The sequence below is a fragment of the Onychostruthus taczanowskii genome, unplaced genomic scaffold (assembly GCF_017590055.1).
Source record: "Onychostruthus taczanowskii isolate IOZ18803 unplaced genomic scaffold, ASM1759005v1 scaffold5, whole genome shotgun sequence".
Lineage (NCBI taxonomy): Eukaryota > Metazoa > Chordata > Aves > Passeriformes > Passeridae > Onychostruthus > Onychostruthus taczanowskii.
Genome location: NW_024502568.1, coordinates 11,313,029 through 11,337,417, shown reverse-complemented (window position 1 = coordinate 11,337,417; position 24,389 = coordinate 11,313,029). Strand labels below are relative to the sequence as shown.

The window sequence follows — 24,389 nt, the reverse complement described above, 5'->3', positions numbered from 1 at the left end:
ACTGACATCTGCTTCTGGGGTGTGCTGTAGTGATAATCACTTCCACAAATATTTAATCCACAATGATCTGCCTTCTCATTCCAGCGCTGTGCAAGGCCACGAGACGGCTGCCAGTCACCTGAACTGCAGCCTGGTGGATATTATTTTAGAGATCTCTAGTGCCATACAAAGACTGGTGTTTTGTCATTTCTTTGCAGGATGTCACTACATTGTGTTCCATGCAATGTGACAAAACATGCTGTTTTTAATCTGCCGCCCTCCCTTCCAGGTTTCTAAAATAAAGCGATGAGCACCTCTTTGAAGTGCTGCATGCTTTTTTAACTTCTATTTTGTGTTCCCCTAGCAGAGACACAGTGTAAACTGATCTGTTCACCCATCAGTTCAAACAGGAGAATTTCTCTCCTGAAATGCCAGATAGTGAAAAAAAAGCATTTACACCCTTTCTGGGTGGAATGCCCCACTTCATGACTGAACTGGTAGAACAAGAATTCAATTAAAGTGTACAAGAAGAGTTTGCTTGGTCTCCCCTGCCACACTGTGGTCTTCAAACAGAGTCCTGCATTTCCTTGTACTATCTCAAGGAAAGAAAGGATGCTTAGCTCACTCTCAAATGAGTGGTGCAAAAGGCTGAGGCAGACATTAACTTAAAATAGACCAGTTCTAAAGCCTTATGTAAACTGATCTGTTCACCCATCAGTTCAAACAGGAGAATTTCTCTCCTGAAATGCCAGATAGTGAAAAAAAAGCATTTACACCCTTTCTGGGTGGAATGCCCCACTTCATGACTGAACTGGTAGAACAAGAATTCAATTAAAGTGTACAAGAAGAGTTTGCTTGGTCTCCCCTGCCACACTGTGGTCTTCAAACAGAGTCCTGCATTTCCTTGTATTATCTCAAGGAAAGAAAGGATGCTTAGCTCACTCTCAAATGAGTGGTGCAAAAGGTTGAGGCAAAGACATTAACTTAAAACAGACCTGTTCTAAAGCCTTGTGAAGCCAATTAAAGTTTTCTATTCACTTCAGTGTGTTTCAGATGTAAAATAAAATGCAAAATGGAATGAAACTATGGACAGTCTTATTTACCAAACAAAAAATATTAGTCTCTATGCACATTTGCTCATTCAAATGGATTTTATATAAGTGCTGGTACCAGAGGATGAATAAAGAACAATATTTTTCCCGCATCTGAGACTTGGGCCTTGTGGAGGTGTCTCATAGCTGTTCATCCCAGAAAGCCTTGACTGCAATGTCTGTGCCTAGGTCTGCTTTGAAAAAATGAAGATTTTGAGAGGATGGGGAAGATTTTGAATTCAAGTTACTTTCAGGACTCTGAAATAGCTCGCTCTAATTTAATTATCACCTTAATAATTTAAAAATATCTCAGTAACATGTGTTCAGCGATTTGAACCACCCATGCATGTGCTTGAGGAGACTCTTGTAAGGAAATGAGATAGTAACACTGACTGTGTGGCTTACCAGCTCTCTTGGGTCCTGACTTAAGTCATACACAGGCTGTGAACAGCTCTCACTGGTTGGTGTGCAACCTAGGTCCTGTAAGATATGTAGACAGCACACCTGGCACCAAAGGTATCCATGCCTGCAGTGTCAGCAGCAGTGCATTTGGCACACACTTGTGCACTGCCCTCCTTGCCCCAAAATCCAGCAGTAGGATAGTGCTTGGAAGCTTACCTTGTTGATTCCTGTGCTAAAACTGTCTTGGGAATTTACAGGGCACTTCTGGCTCTATCACTCATGTATTTTTTAAAAGTGATATCTTTTTTTGGGGAGGGCAAGTACTGTAGAAAATTTTGTGTAACTTGCTTTAATTTGCTGTAGACAAAGTACAGGCAGAAGGCTGATGCTCTGAAGTTCACCAGTGTGGCTGACAGCTCTCAGATCAAGCACGCCAAGAAAAGCCAGGAACTTCAAAGTGATGTGAGTCCTTGACTGAATGTGTCTCTTTGCAAGCAGCTTCGGCATAATGTGGTCATTCCTGACACATGTACACCAGTGTGATGGCAAGAGAGCCCTCAGTCATGAAGCCTTTCAATATATAAAGTTTCTTCAGATTAATTGCAGGGGGTTTTATTTGTTTATTTGATTAATTCTCTCCTTGAATTCTTTGAACTAGAACAACAGCAACGAACATCAAGCACCATTGGGAGTCTCTTGTGTGCTTATCTCTTGTGTGCTTATCTCTTGTGTGCTGGACAAGCTGCCTTTCTGTGTGTGCTGAAAACAGAATAGTAACCATAGATTTTGAGCTTTATAGTAGGGACTTCTTTTTCTGTGGGATGTAAGAAATGTAACACTTTGTGAATGGGGCATATTTTCATAGTTTTTCAACAACTTCTCCAAGAACTTCATGGGCTAAAACAGAGCAGTTCATTTCTCTGCTGTTGTAGCCCTGGGATATAAAATGAGGATGATTTCTACTCAGATCATAAAAGGTCCTTGATGTTTTCTTCAAAGTTGTAATGTTAGTCCTCACTGGAGTATTGTGTCAGCAATTACATTTAGGTCACAAATGTTCTCTGCAGATTCAATTGCTAGTGTTCTTTATTTCATGCCTAGAATTCTCTGTTTCTGTGTCCTATTAACAAGAAGTAGCTGCAGTTTAACACTGGGTGAAATATGTTCTTGCATGCATTTTGTATAGAGTATGAATTGCTGTCAGCTTTATAGCTAGATAAGTAGCTAACTTTGGGAAATAAAGTATCCTGATATATGTGCTGTTTCACAGATTCCTTGAAATTTAACCATGAGTAGTTTAGTCAACCTGACTCTGTAGGTCAATTTTTAACTCCATATTTAACACAAAAGTTCAAGATGCTAGAGAATAACTTTTCCAAGTAAGTTAACCCTTACAAATCCTTGGATATTTGGAGTGTTTTAACCACTATTCCTTCAACATTAAATGTGGACTACTGCTTGTTGACCCTCCTTTGCTTCCTGTGGACAGGTTGCCTACAGGTCAGGGAAAGAGCAGTTTCTTCATCAGTACACCATCAGCAAAGATGACCCTGTCTTCATGCTGGCCAAAGCAAATGCTGCCAATATCAGTGAGGTACTGTGTGATTTCCTCAGTCCTGTGAATATTACAGCTGCTGTGAAATAATTGTTCTGTAGGTAAAAGTTTTGTTCTTTCTCAGAGAAGGTCCTCACGTTTTAGATATAAAAACTTGAAGTTTAATTCCATGCTCCTAATAAATAGTGGTCACATCTGCTTTTCTGAAGACTTGCCACTTCTAGAGTTAGAAGCTGTGCATTTTTGACATGCTTCCAGGTGAGTGGCACCCTGACAGTTTCACTGGAACCAGTGAGATACTGGGGTTGCAGTAACAACTGTTAAGAATTTTTAAGGGAGGACACCAGGATCTGATCTGTAGCCATACTGTTTCTGGGCATGGAGTACAGGAGGGACTCATTACTTGAGAGCTTTCACTGTGACTGTAGAAGAAATAGAAAGGATTGATAGTAATAAAGAAACTGTGCTGTTGTCATCTCTTTAGAAACTCTACAGGAGTAGCTGGGAGAAGCAGAAGGAAAAAGGATTTGTGCTTCGTTTGGATGCTTTGTCATTCTTGACAGCTAAGGCAAAGAGGGATCTGGCAAGTGATGTGAGTATGGTCTCCATCAGCCTCCTTTTTCTTAGGACAGCTGACAGTCGAGGTTGCTGCTAGTGTTGGGGATGTGTCACATATGTCTCAGTGCCCTGAGCCACCCTCACTCGATTCACGCTAAGGAGCGATGGAGGAGTTGTCTGGGTGATTGGCATTCTGTAATTAGTCAGAAGGTTTGCTCTGAGCAATTCAGAGATTTCCCCACATGCTGACTGTGTTTTCCTATTCTCATTTTGACCTGAGGGTGGATTTTAGAACTCAAAATGAAGTGGAAATCTCCTGTGAAACATCATAACTTAATACGTCTCTGCCTGGCCAGAAAATTCCTGAAAGAACCTTCTGACCTCTGTGCCTGAAGAATGTTGTTTTTCCTAGAGAGAACTAAAAAGAAAATATTTCTTACAGGTTTTTACGAACATATTATTATCATCAAGAAAGGGCTTATTCTTTATTGACACTAATTTCTAAGGCATTCCAGTTCTCTTTTGCAAATGATCTTTTTTCTGGCTTGTATTGAGGACCCAGCTTTACTCCCAGTAGAGCTGTCAGTTTGGCAGCTTAAACAATTTACTCTTGGTCTGTTTTCATCTTCACAGGTTAAATATAAGGAGGGTTATGAGAAGATGAAGGGTAAGCTCATTGGAGTGAAAGCTGTGGAGGAAGATTCGCAGATGGCTCATTCCCTGCAGATGTCAAAGTTGCAGAGTGATCTGGAGTACAAGAAGGCCTTTGAGGGCACCAAGAGTCAGTTCCAGATCCCCATGGATATGGTTAACCTTGTTCATGCCAAAAAGGCTCAGAATCTGGCCACAGATATAGGATACAAGACCTCTCTCCACCAGTACACAGCCCTGCCTACTGACAGGAAAGTGGCATGGGCCAAGTGGGCCTACGGATTGCAAAGTGATGTAAGTCCAGAGCTTCACCTGCTTCAACCCTCTCTCATCCTGCCCACTCTCAGCCCCATTTAGGGCTTTCTTCACATGTTTGTGATTGTAATGCCATGAAATCTTTATGCACCTAATTTTTCAGCTATTAAACAGTGAATATTAACAGTAACTATTAACCACTTATCTCCTCAAGAGGTATATTTAAGTTGTGCAGTGCTTCTGGAGGAGGAGGGCTGTAACTCCATTTATGAGCATGGCTTCTTCAAAGCCTACTTCAAATGCTAATAAAACACTAGGATTCCTATATGATGTACATTTATTTTTGTTTCCTAATGTGCAGGGAGGTTAAATAATGTATGGTGATAAAATTGGTGATAAAATTCCATATGGGGACCACATGTAACCATCAGATGAACTGTCTGATACTGTAAACAGTTTCCATTCTGAGGTTGTGAGTCAGAACTTTTCAAGTAAACTGAGGTATAAATGTGTACAGGCCTTGTTGAGGTATGGCTGCTGAACCCTTTGTGACATCTTTGAGGAATCTGACTTACAGCCAAGCATTTGAAATGCAGTGCTGTTGGTAGGAGAGATTTTGTGAGGAAAGTGAGAAGTGCTCCTGTACTCTTCTTCCTTAAAGACACGTGGGAAAAAAACAAACAAACCAAAATGCTTTCTCTCCAGTAAAACCAAAGGGTATGCTTTGGGAAATGCTAAGTGTCATCTTTTTATTGCAAGTCATGGATGATCTTTTAAAGAGTGCTCCATATGCAATAAAACTGAAGTTAGAGTAAAAATTGCAAACAACAGTAAGGTGTAGACCACTTTTAAAAATTACTTTGCAAGGCATATTGCACAAGTGCTGGTGAGTCCTTATACTTCTATATCATTCTATATTTTTTTGCTTTCCTTGCTACTGTGCAATAGTGAATAAAACAAAAGCAGGCGCTAATTTGACTTCATTGTTGTTCTGGAGATGTCTGAATCCTTTAATGGCATTTTAAGTCTATGAACACCAACAATAGGACATTTTCTTTTCTTTGTCAGAACCTATACAGAGCAGATTTGAACTGGATGAAAGGAGCTGGATGGATAGCCACTGGGTCATTAAATGTGGAACAGGCTAAGAAGGCAGGAGAACTCATTAGTGAGGTGAGATTTCATGACAGCATGTAACAGAATTTGCTGCATAATGCGTGCAAAATGTCTGTATAAAATTAAAATAATTTCCACTCAAAGGGGAAAGAAAAAGGCATACCACATGAAAGCCCTCAAAACCAGGGATAGGACTGGTAATTAGAGGGAAACCAGATACCAAACACATACCAGTAGGAGTCCATATAGCCTTTGCAAAAACAAAGTAGGTGACAAATGATATTATGAATAATAATGGCAATCAAACAGTGCTCAATTGCTACCCACTAGCCTACCTTTTTAATGAACCAAAACAGGAGAGATGATGAAAAGATGGAGCCATTGGACCCAGAACCTTCTTTTGTAACAGATACACATTTCTTTCTTGCTCGTTTTTCATATATGTTCATGCTAGCTATTGAAATTCATATAGATATCTGTCTGTAGCTATCTATCAGCCCAAATAGTTTTCATCCTTGTTCTCCCTTAACAAATATCACTTACAGGACAAGTCAGACTCTACAATACTTTGTGCCTGTCCCATGAGGCCTTCAAATGAAGTTCTGGTGGAAATGGTTAAAAGCTTCATAGTACTCTGTTTCTGTTATTTCAGAGGTAGTCCTGCTGGCCAAATCTGTTGCTGTAAGAGATTGAATCCCCTGATTTTTCAATAGCTATGATGCAAGAATCATGTGTCCATTCAGTCTGTGGTGTCTCAGAAAAATACAGTCATCCTTTCACAACTGACTGATTGCTAACACTATTCCCCCCCCATGTAATCATCCATAGTGAAGAATGATGATTTTTTTACACACAATAAATGACATCCTCAGCTAGTGTCAAGCAACATAGCTTTATAAAAGCTGCTACAGTAATGCCAGCTGGAATAGTAACGCTAAATTCCATTTGGGTATTCCATTTGGCTGTTTCAGTAGTGAAAACTGCTGAGTAGAAATTTGACTCCCTAGGCTGCTCATCTCAACCTTTTTGTGAGTATTAAGTAATGTTAGGTTGCCATAAGGATTGTCCTTTCTTACATATAGTGACCAGTCCTTCTAATACTGATAAAAAACAATTGCCAGGATATAATGTCTAGCAATTTTTTTTCAGAGATGTTCTGGTCAACTCTGCTTTGTCTCCCCACTTGATTAAGACAAGGCATAAACCACTTTTGTTCCTTGTTAAACTCAGTAAGATTGCTCAGTTTTAAGATATTACTTTTGGAAACCAAAACATTACTTATAAGTGTAATTACTTATTACTTTAAAGTGTTTATGTGTTTTACATTGGTATTTTTAGTCTTTGAAGGGTCAAGATGTTGCTTTAAATGAGTTTTAAGATATTACTTTTGGAAACCAAAACATTACTTATACGTTTATAATACTTTAAAGTGTTTATGTATTTTACATTGAACATCTTGAAGGGTCAAGATGTTGCTTTAAATCAACTTCTGTGGGTCACAGCTCAGTTTAAAGAAAATGACAAGCTATGAGTTTGTCTCGGGCATTTGGAAAATTTAGTATGTGCTATTTGGAGAAGTGATAAAGATATTGATGGATTTAAGACAAATCCTGCAGGAAGGGAAGCTTTTAGTGACCTAGCCAAATGGAAAAACTGTGATTTTTCCACTGAACTGCCTACACCTTAATTATGTATATATAACAAGACCAAGAAGCTCTCAGACCTACTATGAGTCCTTAAGAGCAAGAAAAATTAATACATTATCTAGAAGATATGCCGTAACAATTAGACACTGTTCAAGGACTGCACAGATTTGCTGCAGGTTTAAGGAGGTAACCTAAATCCCTAACCAATAAGTTAAATAGTTGCCATTGTTAACATACTACAATTGTCTATCATTTTTTGCTTAAAGGAACTGTAAATTAAAAATACAATCGGTCATACTCTATTTAAAGTACTGTAGAAAATATTGTAAAATCCTGAGTTCTGGAGTATTTAGGTAAGCAGACCTGATTTTGAAATATTTTTCTTATATTTAAAGATTAATACTAATTGGCAAAAGGTTATTGTTGAATTGAAACAAATATTAATCTGAAAGTACCCAGGACATAAAGATGAGGAAAGAGGAATAATAATTATGTTCACAAATTCACTCTAATCTCCAGCAACCTATGATTTTTCTCTTTCAAATAGCATGAAAGAGCAGCACAAAATTCACAGCTTTGATCTTTTTCTGCTCAACAGAAGAAGTACCGTCAGCATCCATATGCTTTGAAGTTTACCAGTATTAAAGACACTCCTGAGATGATCCAGGCTAGAATTAGTTATAACCAGGCTGTGGATGTAAGTTATAATGTATATACATTATGATTATAAGAGTGGTATCCTCTTTGAACGACCTGATTGAAGCACTGGCTTTCTCTCTCTTTCTTTCTCTGAGATTATCCTTTGGAACCATGAATCTTCTGTATTCTGGTGTGGTGCATCCCGCAAAGAGCATGTTTCTAACTTGGATTGGGAAGAGATCCCACAGAAGTCAATGGGATTTTCATACAGAAAGCACTTTTTGTACTGTTTATTTTCAGAAGTAAAATTTAGGAGTAAGGCTGACCTTTGACCTTTAAAGAATTTTGGCCTTCTGATATTCATTAAGGAAGAACATGTTTGGGGTTCTTTCCCCTTTTCAAACAGATATTTCAAATTTCAGTTTCTGCATATTCTTTGGAAACAAAACATAAGGCAGTATGACAAGGAAGGAAAAATAAATTATTTCAAGCTGTCATCCTGCTGAGAGAGAAATCCAGGAGGGGAAACCTTAAAGGGAAGAATTGAGGCTGTTGGGTGTTTAAACATGTTTATTTTTAATAGAAGAGCGATTTAAAAATATTGTAGACTTAACTGGGATAATACAGAAGTGAATAATAAGCAAAAGTCACTCAAAAAAGACAAGTTTCAAACATGAGAGGATGTTTTATTTTGAAAATAGATATTTTTAAAGTGAAGGAGAAGATGAAAGACTTTGTGTAAAACACATGCTATTGTAATACTTTTGGTGTCTGTGCCTTTGGTTTAATTAATAAGATCCAAAAGGCTTACATCTCAGGCAGGATAAATATAAGTAATTTTGTTTCACTGAGCCACAGTCAAAATCAGTCTGGTGCTCTACTTCTTCGCACATGGAGTTCTCATTAGTTTTCCTCTTATGGAGCTGCAATACAAGTGGGCCCAGCTGCTAAAAAGGTGTCAGACAGGTGAAATGGAGGGGTCCATTCTAATCTAGACAAACCCTTCTGCAGAAATAATAGCCTGGGAAAGGCAAGTCAGGTGCTGCAGACATGGGTCATATCTAGGGCCAAGGAAAGAAGATGTACCCATCTGAAAGTTATGGTGCCAATGAAAGAAGAAAACTAGGCTAGCAAAGAAAAATAATATGAAAAGGAGAACTCTGCATAGCCACTGCAGGGGAAGTTCCAGTTCCAGTTAATTGCACAGAACTCCCCTTACCTGTCTGCAGACATCTGAAAGTTATCTGGTCCTGGGCCAGCTCTGTGCTCTGCTTCCAAGGGTTGATGTGAGTGGCACACACAGACACCTCTTCTGTGATGGGATAAATCAACTTCTGAGGCGTTTCAATCTCTTCCCACTGACTATTGAGCACCCCTTTGCTACTAACTCTGGACATAAATTTGAAGTAATTGAACAGATAATTACCATCCAATTTATCTGCTAAAATCTCTCACGTTTGGAGAGGTGTTTGGGGATCTTCCACTCCCTGTATTTCTGTGGAATTTCAGAGTGTTAGTGGGCTACTCATTGCTGCACACCCTTAATCACTACTGTTTATTTTTCTTCTCCCCATCCACATATGTTAGAAGTTTTATCAAATTAATATTCAAATATCTGAATTTTCATATACATTGATTTACACACTTAAAACTTCAAGGAGTTCCTCTCTAGCATACTCTAGCTGATAAGTATATCAGATCCCCAAATCCTTTTGAATCCATTTTGACTGATACAATTACCTGTATTTATTAATGCCTCTGCTGCTTTTCTGTAGTGTTTGCTTTCCATAAACTTAATTGTTAATGTTTTTGTTTGAACTAATGATTGAACATGTAGAGAGTACTTGCTACTGAAATTCATCTCTGTTTGCAGAGGCTGTACAAGGAGCATGGAGAGAGTATAAAGCATCAGTATACACCAACAACAGATCTTCCTGAAATCCTGCAGGCCAAATTAAATGCTATGAATATCAGTGAGGTATAAACCTGACCTTTAATATTTTAAAGGAAAGTAGATATATTGATAGTGCTTTGCTGTTTGTCCTAAGCAGGAAATCAGACTAGATTTCTTTCATTTCCCCCTATATGATCATTCTATGGTCTAAATATTTCTGAAGTAATGTGGGAAATCAAACTTATCCAACTTCACCTACATAGAAAGATTAAGAATGATTAAATAAATAGTCTTTTCTAATGGACATTTGTCTTGCAATAATTCCTGTTGTGCACTGATAGTTTCATTTGTGTTTGCCCTCTGCATTAGAATAGAGTGAAACTCATCTAGTAACATTTCTAGGGTTTCAATAATGCTGTGATGTCAACCCTCTGAACAGCAACTCTTCTTTATTTCTGTTCCATATTTCCTAGACTCGTTACAAGGAGTCCTGGAGAAGGATGAAAGATGGTGGCTATCAGCTGAAACTGGATGCCATCCCCTTCCAGGCAGCCAAGGCTTCGGGTGAAATCATAAGTGATGTACGTCAGCCTACTGCTGATACTGTCCAGTAGGACATGTCAGTCACTCCAGACTCTGTCTGCCCTGCTGAGTGACTTTTCATGGAAACAGCATGTCCAGCCAGCTCTGCATCTGGGAGACATCTGGCCTCAGAGTAGTTAGTGTTGCTTTTGGAGGTGCAGCCACAGTGATGTGTTGTTGGTAAATAAGAAAAGGCAGGTCTGTGAAAGCAAAGCTGAGCAGTTTACCTGCTGCAGTGACTGCACAGTCACAGGGATTGCAGCTGGTGAGGTCTTCCTATAACCCACTAAGTCTTCATTCAGATTTATTATCATATTGAATATTGTCAGAATTTATTATCTTATGAAAGCACTTTAATTCAGGTTTTAACAGCTGGACTAATACTTTACACCTATCCTCATTTCTCTTCACTCCTATCCTCATTTCTCTTCACTCCTATCCACATTTCTCTTCCTGCTTCCTTTTTAGCACAAATATAAGGAGGTCTTTCAGAAAATGAAAGGGCAGATGGCTGGGTCGTGTGGTCTGGATGGTGACATTCGTATTGCTCATTCAGTCCGTGCAACAGCTCTGCAGAGTGATGTAAGTACAAGGAAGAAGATGGGGGCTTTCTTGAATTGGTTTTCTAAATGGGAGTAGTTCCTAAAGGAAGATGCATTTAGCTGTGGACTAGCTGTAGAACAGCCTACTTATTTTAAACTTAGGGCTTTCTGTCCCACTTTTCAGATATATTAATGCAATTGTGATATTCTTGCCATTCTTCTACGTTATTTACAGTAACATTCATTTGTTATTTGCAGTAACATTCATTTAGTAGTAAAAGAAGCCTGTGCTCTACCACATCCCTCTGTTTCATACCACTGCTGCCTACCACAGACTATTTTACTCTCTGAAAGCATCACTCAGAGGCAGGTCTAATTGAGAATTAGCACTGGTCTTTGTACCAAAGCAAATGAAATTAGTTATTCAGTGTTTGTTTTCAATTTATAATTTTTCTGAAAGACCAAAGGATGAATGAGTTTATGGAATTTCAAGTTGGACTTTTTTGGTTGGGGAATGGTTCCCACCTGGTCTTGACATGTGCTAAGAATGACATCATTTGTTGTTTGCTTATAAGAATTGTAACTCTTCAGTGCATTTTGAAGACTGTGGCTTGATCCAGAAAGCTATGAAATATATGGGCTTGTGTTCATGGTTCTCAGAAGTGCTGGTCTTGTAGTGATGGCAGGCTTAGACAAACAGCTAGAAAGTGTCTGAAGAATTCATCCATCTGCCAGGTTACTCTAAGTCATCTGATGACCACCAATAACTCTGGATGTTCATTATCCTGATGAACAGCCTGAACATCTCAAATTTGCATAATCTGATTAGGAAATGTCATGTGGAAAAAAGTTCTTTGAAGATTACTGCACCTTTCTTCTCTTGGACAGAGACAAGACGTGAAAAAAAACAACCCAGCACTAAATATTAGTCTAGAATTATGAAACTAAACTGGCCAAACAACAAATATTTGACCTGAGGGTTTTTTTCTAATTCTAATATAAATAAGGCTGCTTGCCTGTTTTACTCAGGCAGTAGCTGCCTCTTTTTGTAGCACTTTCTAAAAATGCAGTAAATTAGGACTTCTCTTGCCAGTATGCTTAATTTTATAGATTCAATGTATCAAGTTTTAACAAAAAATGAATGAAATATAGAATCTCAGTTTAATTTAATATAATATAGATGGCTACTTTTTGATGAAGTATAGGCTGCCACATATTCTAATTATTGATCTTTCACAGTATGGTTAAACAAGTTAGGGAACTTGTTTTAAAAAAGAATAATTTATACTGCAAAACGGAAGAAATACGAGGAACGTCTCTTCTGATCAAAACCTGAATTTTAATTACGTTGCCGCGGTACCTGTGTGATCCCTTTCTCATTTGGTAGGTGAAATACAAGCAAGGTTTTGAGGACACAAAGTCCAACTTTCACCTGCCTCTGGACATGATGCACTTGGTGCATGCCAGGAGGGCCCAGTCGCTGGTCAGCGAGCAGGAGTACCGGCAGCTGCTCCACCCGTACACGGCTCTGCCCGACGACGTGAGGCTGCGCTGCGCCCTGAACGCCCACAGGCTGCAGAGCGAGGTGACTGCAGAGTGTCCCAGCCAGGTTTCCCCGCTGGTTCTGGTGCAAGACGGTTCTGCTGCAGCTGGTGACAGCTGGCAGCATGTGTTTGAGCGGAGCTGAGGGATAAACAATGGCTGTTCCCCCTTGGTTATGTGTAGGAATGAGACATTTATCTTACTGCGCGGCGGAACGATGTGTGTGATGTCATCACACTACATCTAAAGCCTAGTAATTTTTAATGATTGGGTAGAGAAGGGTTTGCAAGAGAGGATGATTGGACAATTGGTAAAAATGCCCTTTTTTAGGTCTTTCTAACAATGCAAACCCTTTACCAACTGGTATTTACAACTGGGTTTGGATCTGGGTGAAATTTCATGTGTACTTTCACAAGAAAGACTGGATTTGTAAGGCACTTACAAGCTCTGGCCCAAGACACATCCACTGAAATTCTGAGGATGAGCTTACAGAGCCTTGAGTAAAATTAACAAAATAATGCCTTACAAATCTGTAGGCAGAGCCTTCAGCAAAGAGCTTTTCATAGATCACATGGCCCCTGCAGACCTCAGGAGGGGATGTATCTTAAAAACATACCTGGCCACAAAATGCTACTGTATGTCATCTAAACATATCAGCCAACAGATTTAGAGATGACAGGATGTGTCCAAACAAGTGTAACATCAGATGCCAGTTGTGTTGCCCTAATTTAGGTGAAATACACGCAATCAGAGATTCTAAGGCAGATTTCCATCCATCCTACTCCTCATCCTTCTCATTATCAAATGAAATAATATGGTTGTAATGTATTTATCAGGAACCTATTGGTAACTTCTGAAAAATTAATATTTACAGGAAGTCACAGCTAGGTTTTGTGGTCCGGAAAATATTTTAATGATGTGTATGCAGTGGTTCATTGCTATTTTTCCTTAGTGTTCCTTGCTTATATTATGACCATTCAGAACTTTTAAAAATCAAGGCTACATTGTCTGCGGTTTCTCTTACTTAAAAGAGAAAGAAAAAACATATTTTCTTATGTTTTTATAAACTGGTCTTATTTTATCTATATTTATAAATCAATAATATCTACCTGTGATTTATGTATTATATAAGAAGAAAATTCATGTACCTAAAGAAGGTTTTTTCAAGGTTACAAATGGAAGACAGAAGAATGAAGCAGCATTTGGTGTTCATGGGGCTCAGTACTCCTCAGAATCCTGCATCTGTGCTGTAGATCTGTCCGGGCTGTATTCACACAGACACGTTCACAAACACAAGATCTTAGGGCAACGTGTACCAACTCTCTGTGGTAGATACTAAATTGAATTGAGTTATTGCATATTTTTGGGTGAATAAATATAGGGCATCTCAAATGCAAACTCGTAATTACTTCTGCTTGGTTTTCCTCAGAATTTATATCGGTCTGACATGAACTTCATGCGAGGCGTTGGATGTATTACCCCAGGGGCCCTGGAGATTGAAGGAAAGAAGAAAGCTTCTGAACTCATCAGCGAGGTAACAAAAGAGGGTTTTGATTTCTCCACTACGAACAAGAGTTTGCCAGATGTCTTTCTATTAGACTGGGCTGGCAAAGTGACTCCTGGATAATGCCAGACTCCCTCCCCTTGTGTTTGATCATTCCACTCGTGTCCTAACTGCAGATGGGTGAACCTGATGGAGTTTTAGGCTTTGCAAACTTTGCTAACTTATTTTGCAAGTATTTTCTCCTGTGTTTCAGACCCAGGAGGTATTTATGTTATTTATTTAGGAATTTAAATGGGCTTTTTCAACTAAAAATAAAGCTGTGCCTATCTGTAATAAGTGCCTTGTACTATTTCTGCAAAATTAGAATGAGCTGTGCAGTGCCCAGAATATTAAAGGGTCCTCATCTCTACTCCTATTTTACAATCAGTCTGGTTTTCACCTGCTGCTTTTGTGTGCTGCTGTTTTTCTCCCTCTGTAACTGGACTTTCATTTCATCTGTCATGTTCTCTTCGTACAGTCTCTCATAGTTTTAAATCCTGCATCTTTTGCCTGTATTCACATAGATGTGAAATGAGGAAAAGTAGGAGTTGTGTTCTACAGAACAAGTGCCTGCTTGCAGTGATCATGCAGTTGTTTTGTTAACAATTCTGACATCAGGCCACAGGCCAGGTGAAACCTTTTTTCTTCACAGAAATATCCAGTGGGTTTGTGCAGCTCCTTCTCTCTCTGGACTGGGTTGTCTTTGCTGTAATTTCACTACTCTGGGTTAATGACACCAAGGGATGAAATAATCTCGTTACTGTTTTCAGCATATTCAGCACGGCAGCAATTTTCTTTCATGTCTTATTCCTTATTTACTTTTCATTTTCCCTGTGAAACTTGAACGCACCTAACTCAGAATAGCAAAAGGTAAATTAGTCTAAGGATCAATAGACAAACTAGAGTTTTAAGCATAAGAAGCAGTGGAATTCCACTAGAATTGGAAAAAAATCCCTTATCTGACAAGGCAATTTACTTATTCTGCTCATTTCTCTTTGTGTGTGAACTCAGAGTAAATATCGTCAGCAGCCACATTCCTTCAAGTACACATCGGTGACAGACTCTCCTGGCCTCCTTCATGCAAAATTCAGCAATATGATTGCTAATGAGGTAGGCTCTCCTAACGTGAATCAGAAAATATGCTTTTCAAAATGCAGCAAGCTGGGGATGGAGAACTGGGAAAGAGACAACCCTGTTCTGAAAGCAAAATGCATCAAAAAAAGAGAAAGCATCACTGATTTGTGCTTTTTCACAGTTAGATCACTTTTTTTTTTTCCCAAGCAGTTAATACCATTTTCAATTCAATCTCTTTCAAAAAGCTCACATAGTATCCATACAACAGAGTTCCATTATCAAGTTCTTTTGCATGAAACAGAGACTCAAAAATCAGGGCTGTGGGGTGTTCTAGAGGGAGCTCATTTGCATAGTATGATCCACTTTTGAGGGTTTTTCAAAGAGCCTTTTTAAAGAAAAGAATAACTGTTCTAAATTCTGAAAAAACAAGACAAAACCTATAGAAAAATTATCAAAATCATATATAATAACTTGAAGAAAAAATTCAAGCTAGAAAATATGCCAAGAAATACTTGCCTTTTTATTACACACACATTCATGATGCCCTTGAAATTCTTAGGTCTACTTTTGCCTTGCTGGGAATGTAACGTTGCAAGGCTGAGAATGTAGTGGTTTGGAATCATCATATATTTATAAAAATTAGTGTAAATGTCCTTTATGCCCAGCAAAAGCCCCACATCTTTATGCCCAGAAAAAAACTTTGCAATTTCAATGATATCCTCAGCTATTTTCAATGATGGCTGACTACAGTTGTCACAATCATTAACAACTTAAGTACTGCTGTTGTATTATTGAAACAAGAGAGAAAATTAATTTCTGCTGCCTCTTTGATCTCTTTCCTAGCGCCTGTACAAAGCAGCAGGAGAGGACAGTCGGCATCACTACACACCAACACTGGGTCTGCCAGAGTTTACTCGGGCTAGAATAAATGCAGCCAACCTCAGTGATGTAAGAATTTGTTCTGTATTTCTTACAACTTATTTCAGATGCAGGATGAATTGTGCAGTGGCAAGGAAGATGAATAAGTAGAGGAAATTTGAGATCTATTCTATTTATGCGTTCCCTGATTTGATTATAATCAAATTATGTCTTCATTAGCATATATACGGTTGTGAGTAAATTAAATCTACATAAAGAACGAGACATGTTTTGTCTGAGTTAGTAGGATTTCCCAAAGATAACTTAAAAAAAAAATCCTTTGATTATAAAGAATGAGACTGTAACACAGAATAACAAATGAAAGATGGTTCCTTTGTTTGTTCCTTTGTGCATTTAAAAGTAAAGCAGCAGTCTACATGCGCCTTTCCTACTTTAGGCAAAATACAGAGAATCTTGGCATAATCTACGTGCTCAAGGCTACAAGCTGACAATGGAAGCACTCCCGTTCCAGACTGCCAGGGCCTCCAGAGAAATTGCCAGTGATGTGAGTTGAATGATTCAACCTCCTTTCTTGCCTAATTTCTGTTAACTTCATGTAAAACAATGTCTAAAGCAGATTTTACTGAATTAAAGCAACTCCATAACCATGTGAGACAAGTGTGAGACAGAATATATTACTTATGAATGAGATTCTTTGTGTGAATTAGGGAAAAAAAAGAAGAGGAAGAATTGCTGCTAATCGGGAACCAAGCCAGGTTAAACATCTTCCAGTGGGAAATAGCAAATGAATTAAAGTATTTGCAAACAGAAAGAAAAGGGATTCTGCTCTTTTTCAGGCAGCTGGCTCCTCATATTATAAAGTGCCCAGTAACTCTGTCTGCTCTGTGTTGAGCTGACTTTTGGAAGTATTTAGTATTTCCAAATTGAAATGAAGTCAGGAAAGGCTGAGGGTTTTTTGAATCTCCAAAAATCAGGAGTTCTCTGCCTGGTTAGGAAGTAAAAATCAGTGAAAATTCCTGTAAATATGTTCCTTAAGTTATTCCTTAACTTCTAAAACAGAAGAAACAAGTCATCTTATCCTTATAAATATCCTATCATTTGATTGCTGTATGCAAAACACTCAGACAAGATGGTACCCGTTTCTCAGAAAGCCTTAGTTCATCCCTCCTTCACAAGATATTTAATAAATACTAGGAAGATGGAAAAAGTCTTCATTTTGTGTAGTACTTAGTTGCATACTTTATCTCTAATGTGATAAAATATGAATATGCTTCACATGTGTTTGTTTAATGAAGCAACCATTTCTAGTTGTAATTTATAATATATACTTAACCATATTTTGCAGAGTGCTTTTTGTTACAGCTTCAGATCTGCTCTAGAGGGTACAAGTCTGTAATAGAATTACATCCACTTACAACAGATCTGAATTTGGCCCTTCATCTTGGAAGCACTTTATAAACATTAGATGCTGTAATTTAATCCCCACAACTCTCTTGTGTGGTAGATAAGTGTTATTATCCCATTTCAACTACATTATGAACTCTTCAGGGCCCAGGCCTTCCCTTTAAAGTTCTAAGTACCCTGTTGATGCTGTATAAATAAGCATTATCATCATCATCACTATTTCACAGAGAGGATAAATGCAAGATCACAGGGAGAGTCACAGTGCCAGCTAAGATGAGAATGAGGGGTTGCTGGTTCTTATTCTTTCCAGGAAAACTGAATTTACTCTTTAAAATAGCTGGGTGGCATTTGCAAATCTGAAGGCTACAGAGTGCATGGTTTTTTGCTTTTGTATAGATTTCTTTTTTTCTTCTGTCTTTTGTTTGTTTCTCTCACATTCTCATTCCCTATTCTGATGGGGATAGAATTCTTAGAGAGATAATAAAAGTACATGATCTGAGGTTAAACATGATCAATGTTTTGGACATATTCAGAAAATGCAATGAGATGCACTTAACTTTAATGTTGCAGCTCCTGTGGTATTTAAATTTGAGAGCAATAAGATATTCAAACAAGTGTTTTCTACTGCTACATACCTTGACTGGTTTTACAGAAAACATAGATGTTTTAGTAATTTAAGTTATTTGAAATAGCTCGTCTAAGTTTGGCACATTTTCACTTTTACCCTTTTTCTAAATTTTTTAGTACCAATATAAACACAATTTTGTGATGGAGAGAGGAAAATGCATTGGTGCCAGAAGTGTTCTGGATGATGCCAGGTTGCTGCACTGCTTGCATGCTGCCAAATTACAGAGTGAGCAAGAGTATAAGAAGGGATCCCAAGACGTGTGGTCTCAGTTTCATCTGCCCATGGACATGGTCAATCTTGTCCATGCCAGGAAAGCCCAGGCCTTGGCAAGTGATCAGGATTACAGAAAGAGACTCCATGAATTTACAGCACTCCCGGAAGACATGAAGATGAAGTGGGCCAAAAGAGCCCACATGCTGCAGAGTGAGGTAAAATCTTTCTTTTTGGACCCTGCCAGCCTCAGTAGGTAGGCTGCACCAGTAGCTCAGGCTACTCCTGAGCCAGCCCGGAGAGGGACAGGACAGGATAGGATGTGAGGGAAAACCTCAGCGCTTGGCTCCTGCTTTAGAGCCCCGAGTCAGGAGTCCAGACAAAGGGTGGTGATGGTTTTGCCTGATACCCTCACTGCCTAGCAGAGTAATGTACAGCACACATGAGTTAGTTCATTGTCATGTCCTTTGTACATATAGGGGAGAACAAAAATGAAAATTGGATGATTGGATTAAAGTCACAGAGTGAGACACCATGACTCTGAAGTGAAGTCAGGATTATTGGGATTGTGAGCGCTTTTCTGACTTTCACTTTTTATTGGGTCTGCCTGATTTTCTTTAATAGATTAGGAGCTAAAAGCAGGCCTTTAATGTGAGTAAAGAAAGAGCAATATGTTCTCCTAGAAATGGGGTTAACGAGGAACCATGAACCAGATAAAATAATTAGTATTCTTGACTTGTACTCACCTCATAAAATTATTTCAAAAGAGGTTCTTTTACGCCCAGTACAAACAGGTTATTACTTACTGCTTTGAGTCATACTAATTCACTCGTGGGGCCTTCTCTTGTAACTTGCATATGATACATTATTTAATTCCTGGTGGAACGAACAAATGCAAACAGTTTGGCTTTACGATCTGATATGTGCATGGCAAATGAAAAACCTCAAAATGTGAATATGAACCAGAGAGTTTTTTTAAAAAACCTTAATAGCTGTGGATACAAAACTGATAGTTAACGATTTTCATTTTTAACAGCATCGCTATAAATCAGACCTGAACTTCATGAAAGGAGTTGGTTGGATGGCTCTGAGATCTCCGCAGATAGAAAGTGTAAAGAAGGCTGGAGAGCTCATCAGTGAGGTAACTGATAAATCTTTCATGGGATAGCAAGTCTGTAGGAATTGTTTACCATCAAGGCTCCTCGTTACATGACACTTACGAATGTAGCTTATCATTTCCTTTTGATGTGGGAGCCTGTTTATACAAGGTGTAAGTTACCAAGAAGCAGTATGGGAGACGCAAGTCCACTGTGTGACACCTGCTGAATATTTTCCATTCCAAATGAAACACAAGAGTATAAGCAAAACATGTAGCAATAAATAAATGCAGGAAATTCCATTATGAAATTCTAAGCAGGTGGTTATGGAAGTTGTGTAGAAAGATACAGCACTGACAACCACAATGAAGGGGCATTTGCCTGCTCAGTATCATGCATTAATAGAGAAAAATTATGAGCTGTCAAAAATGTAGTGTTCAAAAGCTTTTTGCATGTCAATTTTAGTGGGAAGTCTTTTGTGCACACACACACATAGACACACTCACAAAAAAGTTCTATGCCTGATACAAAGGCATCCCCAGTCCCTAGCTGAAAGAGCAACTGAGACTAAAGCACAACAGCAGCTTCAGGAAAGTGTCTTTTATGTTTTACCCCAGTTATCACACTCCTGGAATTGTCATATATCATTAACAGAAACATCTCCTGTTTTTTTCCTTTGTTTGTTTTTCTTGCTTCCTGCCCCTCTCAGGTAAAGTACCGCCAGAAGCCAGAAAGTCTGAAGTTCACTGCTGTGGCTGACTCTCCAAGTTTGATTCATGCCAAAAACAGCTACCTCCAGTGCAATGATGTAGGTTTCGTTCTAATGTATAAGTGACCTTAACTTTTGCTGTACCATAATGCATAAAGGAATTGATCTTGACATTGCTTCCAGTATCACCTGCATTCAATGACTTTTGGCCCCACAGAGGCTGTACAAGGCTGGAGGTTCCGAAGACAGGCACAGGTACACCCTGCCCCCTGATCATCCGGATTTCATCCGAGCCCGCCAGAATGCACTCTACATCAGTGATGTAAGTGAACCTTCCCCTTTGGGGAGCTGGCTTGGTAAACTTGTTTGGGAATAAAAACTGTCCTGTATGTAGAAGCCAAGTTCTCTGAGCCTGACCAGAGCTAAAAGAAGCCAGAGGCAGTGAAAAGCCAATTTTCCTTTTCAGCATTCATTTCATTTTTGAGGGCAGTAAGTTATTATTAAGGATTTCAAACCTTCATTATAGATATGATTAGTTACAAATTAAAATCTTTTCGGTTTTGTTTGGGCGAGGGAGGAGGGAGAATCCTCTTTCCTAAACTATATATTCTACCTTTCTGAAGCTGAAACACTGTGTTGAAATTATCCCTTAGGCATAGTTGTCATCGATTTGGATGTAACTGAATCAGTGAGTGGAATTAGTTTAAAGAGAATTTGTTTCCACATTATCTCATACAGAGGAACTCAGTCTATTCCTAATGTCCTGCTCCCTGACTAAATAGCTGTTGTCTTTACCTGTAGGGTCGGAATGACCTTAGTTTGATAGGAGCTTTGAGATAGGTGAAAGAAACAAGTAGAAATTACATTTTTGAAGCAATAGAGGAAAATGTAAAAAGACAAATATTACGTGCAAGGATTGCACACAAATGAAAGGTCATCATTGTTAGTAAGGTGCACAGTGCTATTGCTTCTGCCCTGGCTGTCTTGCAGGATTTCTGGCATCTAAATTTACTTTCAAATTTATTACCATCTAGCACTACAGTCACCAGTGAAACAGAAGATTGTCTTAAAATGTGGAGTGGATTTTGTGCTCCTTTTCGTACAATCACAAACTCCTGGGGGGGGGGGGGGGGGGGGGGGGGGGGGGGGGGGGCGTGAATCAAACACTTAGAGAAAGCAAACGAATAAAATCAGAAGGGGACAGCTGAAAGTGTCAGCTAAGATACCATGGCTATGTAGTAGGACCTGCAGACTGGAAGCTATTTTAAGAAAGCTACTAATGGAAGAAGAACCAAATCTAGAGCAACTTCTCCTCAGGATGTAAATGTGATTCACATCCTCAAAGTCACATTAGAACCGGCTGTTATTCCACATGAGTTAATGAAGCCACATGTGGCTGGGGATAGAGATGAGGATCATTTGAAAAGCTTGAAATAACTGGTATTGAAATTAGGATGCCAGGAAACCCAAGACACTGTGAGTGGATGCATCAAAAGAGAGAATAAGGGCAATATCAATGCAATATTGATGTGACTGATGCATCACAGTTTCTAATAGAAATTAAATCACATCAAAAACAACCACATTCAAGTACAAAAGGAAACCCTGGTGGCACTTTTCAGATGAGGCATTTTATCATTATAGTGAATAGAAAAGAAGTTGAAGTGCTATAGAACTGGATCAAAACCTTGGAGATAGTACTGATGACTCTTGATACAAATAAGCCCAGTAGGATAAAACATTTATTATTGCAGTTATGGGACTGCATTTAAGAAACTGCAGGGGGAAATGACTTTTTTGTTCTTTTCTTTTCAACACAGAAATTGTATAAAACATCTTGGGAACAGACAAGGGCATCTGGCTATGATTTCAGGATTGACGCCATCCCATTCCAGACAGCAAAGGCTTCAAGAGAGATTGCTAGTGATGTAAGAATTGTTCTGTTTCAAACACTTCCCAGTCCTCTTCCCAAGCTACCCCATCCTGTAAAAATGGATGAAGTCTGACATGAGTGAACATTGTTCTGGTATGGAAAATTGGTGATCCAATGAAACAAAGTGCTGGTTAAGTGCAAAAATTACCAACTAAACTCTACCATTAATAATGTCCAATACCAAGCTGTTCTTATGTGCCAAGAGTTTTTCTTGGGAAGAAGACATACTATGATTTAATGAAATAATATAGATCCTAGGCTATGAATAGTTAAAACATAGTCTAGAATAAAGAAGACCACAGCTGGCAAGAAAGCTAAAGATGGAGGAGCTTCATTGGTTGAGCTCTGTATTGTGTGTTCCCAAGAGTGCAACAGTAGGAGGATCTCTGATTACTTTTGAGAGATGAGCATTTTGGGCCCCCTAAGTCTTTCCACTTCTTTAAAAATGAGCACAAAAGTAATTCTTCTAAAGTGTCTTGTTAGATTAGGAGATGTGGTTTGATATCAAACAAACCCTTGGTCTTTGTGCACTACAGGAAACATGATTGATAGCCAGGGGAGGATAAGTTATTTCATAACAGAATTTGAAGGTAATTTGAATGTGAAAATGAGATTTTTTTCTCTGTACGTCCTGCAGTACAAATACAGAGAAGCCTTCCTGAGAGACAGAGGCCAGCAGATTGGATTCCTCAGTGCAAATGATGATCCCAAAATCAGACATGTCCTCAGAGTGGGGAAACTCCAGAGCGACCTCCAGTACAGGAGTGATTATGCTCTCAACATGGCACAGTTCCAGAGTCAGCTCAACCAGCCAGGATTCCTCCATGCCAAGAGAAGCCAGCAGCTTGCAAGCAATCTTAACTACAGGCAGCCCTTGCACCAATACACTTGTGACCCTGAGCAGCTAAATGTGAAACATGCAAAGCAGGCCTACAAGCTGCAGAGTGATGTAAGTGTGGCTGAGTGACATGGTCCTTCCCTGGGCTGGGGGCTGTCTGTGCAATGTCCTTTGCAAACCTTACCTGCCAACAAAATCACCTCAAAAGAACCACAGTCTGCTTGTTAAAAATGAATAATTTGTTTATTGTTGACTCTGCTGCTCCTTTATATGCTCTCTGTTGAATACCCAGGGCATGTGATTTGGTTAGAGCTCAACAAAATAATACATCCTTGTGCATGTTTCATTCTCTCAGATAAAATACAAGTCTGACTTGAACTGGCTCAGAGGCATTGGCTGGACTCCCCCAGGCTCTCACAAAGTTGAAATGGCAAGAAGAGCTGCTGAGCTGGCATACCTTCGGGAAATGGGATTGCTGCAGCCTTCTACTCAATACAGACCTGGAGCTGTAAGTAGAGCAACCCATCCTTCTCACAAATCCCAGCAGTTCTGCTCCTTACCTGCACACATCCTGTCTAACAGTCCTGAATGCTCCCTGGAGTCTACAGTTCTCCCTATTGTCTGAACAGGATATGTGAAGAAGCTTTGTGCCTTAGTGTGCATCTTAATTTGAAGGAACCATTGAAGGGAATTCAGCAGTGTCATGTCAGGAATGTGTTTTCCCCAACATGTGGATTACGTCAGATCTCCAAGTGTCCTAGTACCTCTGAGGAAAGCAGAAGCAGAGGTAGAAGGGACTCCCCATGCAACTCCCATTCTCTTTTCCTAATTTCATCAGGAACCATGAGTTGCCATGTAATTCCATGTTGCCATGTAATCTCCCCTGGCAGCCGTATTGGCAGGCTGAGTGTAGGCTCCTGACAGATAATATGTGCTGTGGGAGGCTTTGTGCAGAGGGGCCATGCTCCAGGCTCCTCTGCCTCTGTCCAGCTCAAGGTTAACGATATTACAAGCAGGGATCTTCCAGGCTTTCCTTCTGTCACAGGGATGACTCCCAGCCTGCAGTGTCCCAGCACAAGAGAGCAGAAAATAATAGTTAAAACCCTCCCCTATCCACTGGCTGGTTTCATATTTTTTTGGTGTTTGGTGTTTCATATTTTTTTGGATTTTACAGGACCAGTTGGAGACAGAAGGATCTCAGCAAGTTGGAGTCAATCCTGATGCTTCAGAAATTCTGCAAGTCAAAAGAAGGCATATGCAGCTTTATCAGAAGTAAACAGAAACATGACATAACATTAATAGATTTTCATCTTGTACTGCAAATCCTGTAGCTTTTCCAGTTTTTTGGGAAACACAATAGATGGCTTTTAAGAATTTTTGTTTTAAAAGGCAATCAAAACATTGCAATTTATAACTGATCATTATATTTTTGTGTGGATACCTTGTGATTTATCACTGAATGTATTACAGATTCTGCTATTTATTTAAAGCTGTAAATGAAATTAGTACTAGATGACTGGCAGGCTCAGCTTTGTACCATGGATGGTAGAATATGAAATAATTTATAATTAATAAATCAGGTGACTCTTATTCCATGTTTGTAATTTTTGGAGGTTTTTATG

General features: G+C 39.1%; 1 protein-coding gene across 1 annotated transcript in view; it reads left to right on the top strand.

Moving 5' to 3' along the window:
- Nucleotides 1–24,357, top strand: part of LOC121341890 (nebulin related anchoring protein) — a 46,897-nt gene extending 22,540 nt beyond the window's left edge. The window contains exons 21-42 of the mRNA XM_041415825.1: nt 1,836–1,934; nt 2,962–3,066; nt 3,512–3,619; nt 4,219–4,530; nt 5,560–5,664; nt 7,852–7,950; nt 9,766–9,870; nt 10,260–10,367; nt 10,837–10,950; nt 12,298–12,495; nt 13,882–13,986; nt 15,007–15,105; nt 15,913–16,017; nt 16,385–16,492; nt 18,097–18,408; nt 19,227–19,331; nt 19,997–20,095; nt 20,214–20,318; nt 21,817–21,924; nt 22,567–22,878; nt 23,123–23,275; nt 23,942–24,357. Coding sequence (XP_041271759.1) covers nt 1,836–1,934; nt 2,962–3,066; nt 3,512–3,619; nt 4,219–4,530; nt 5,560–5,664; nt 7,852–7,950; nt 9,766–9,870; nt 10,260–10,367; nt 10,837–10,950; nt 12,298–12,495; nt 13,882–13,986; nt 15,007–15,105; nt 15,913–16,017; nt 16,385–16,492; nt 18,097–18,408; nt 19,227–19,331; nt 19,997–20,095; nt 20,214–20,318; nt 21,817–21,924; nt 22,567–22,878; nt 23,123–23,275; nt 23,942–24,043 — 3,066 coding nt within the window. The 3' untranslated portion in view covers nt 24,044–24,357. The remainder of the gene's footprint in view (nt 1–1,835; nt 1,935–2,961; nt 3,067–3,511; nt 3,620–4,218; nt 4,531–5,559; nt 5,665–7,851; nt 7,951–9,765; nt 9,871–10,259; nt 10,368–10,836; nt 10,951–12,297; nt 12,496–13,881; nt 13,987–15,006; nt 15,106–15,912; nt 16,018–16,384; nt 16,493–18,096; nt 18,409–19,226; nt 19,332–19,996; nt 20,096–20,213; nt 20,319–21,816; nt 21,925–22,566; nt 22,879–23,122; nt 23,276–23,941) is intronic.
- Nucleotides 24,358–24,389: the final 32 nt, after the last annotated feature.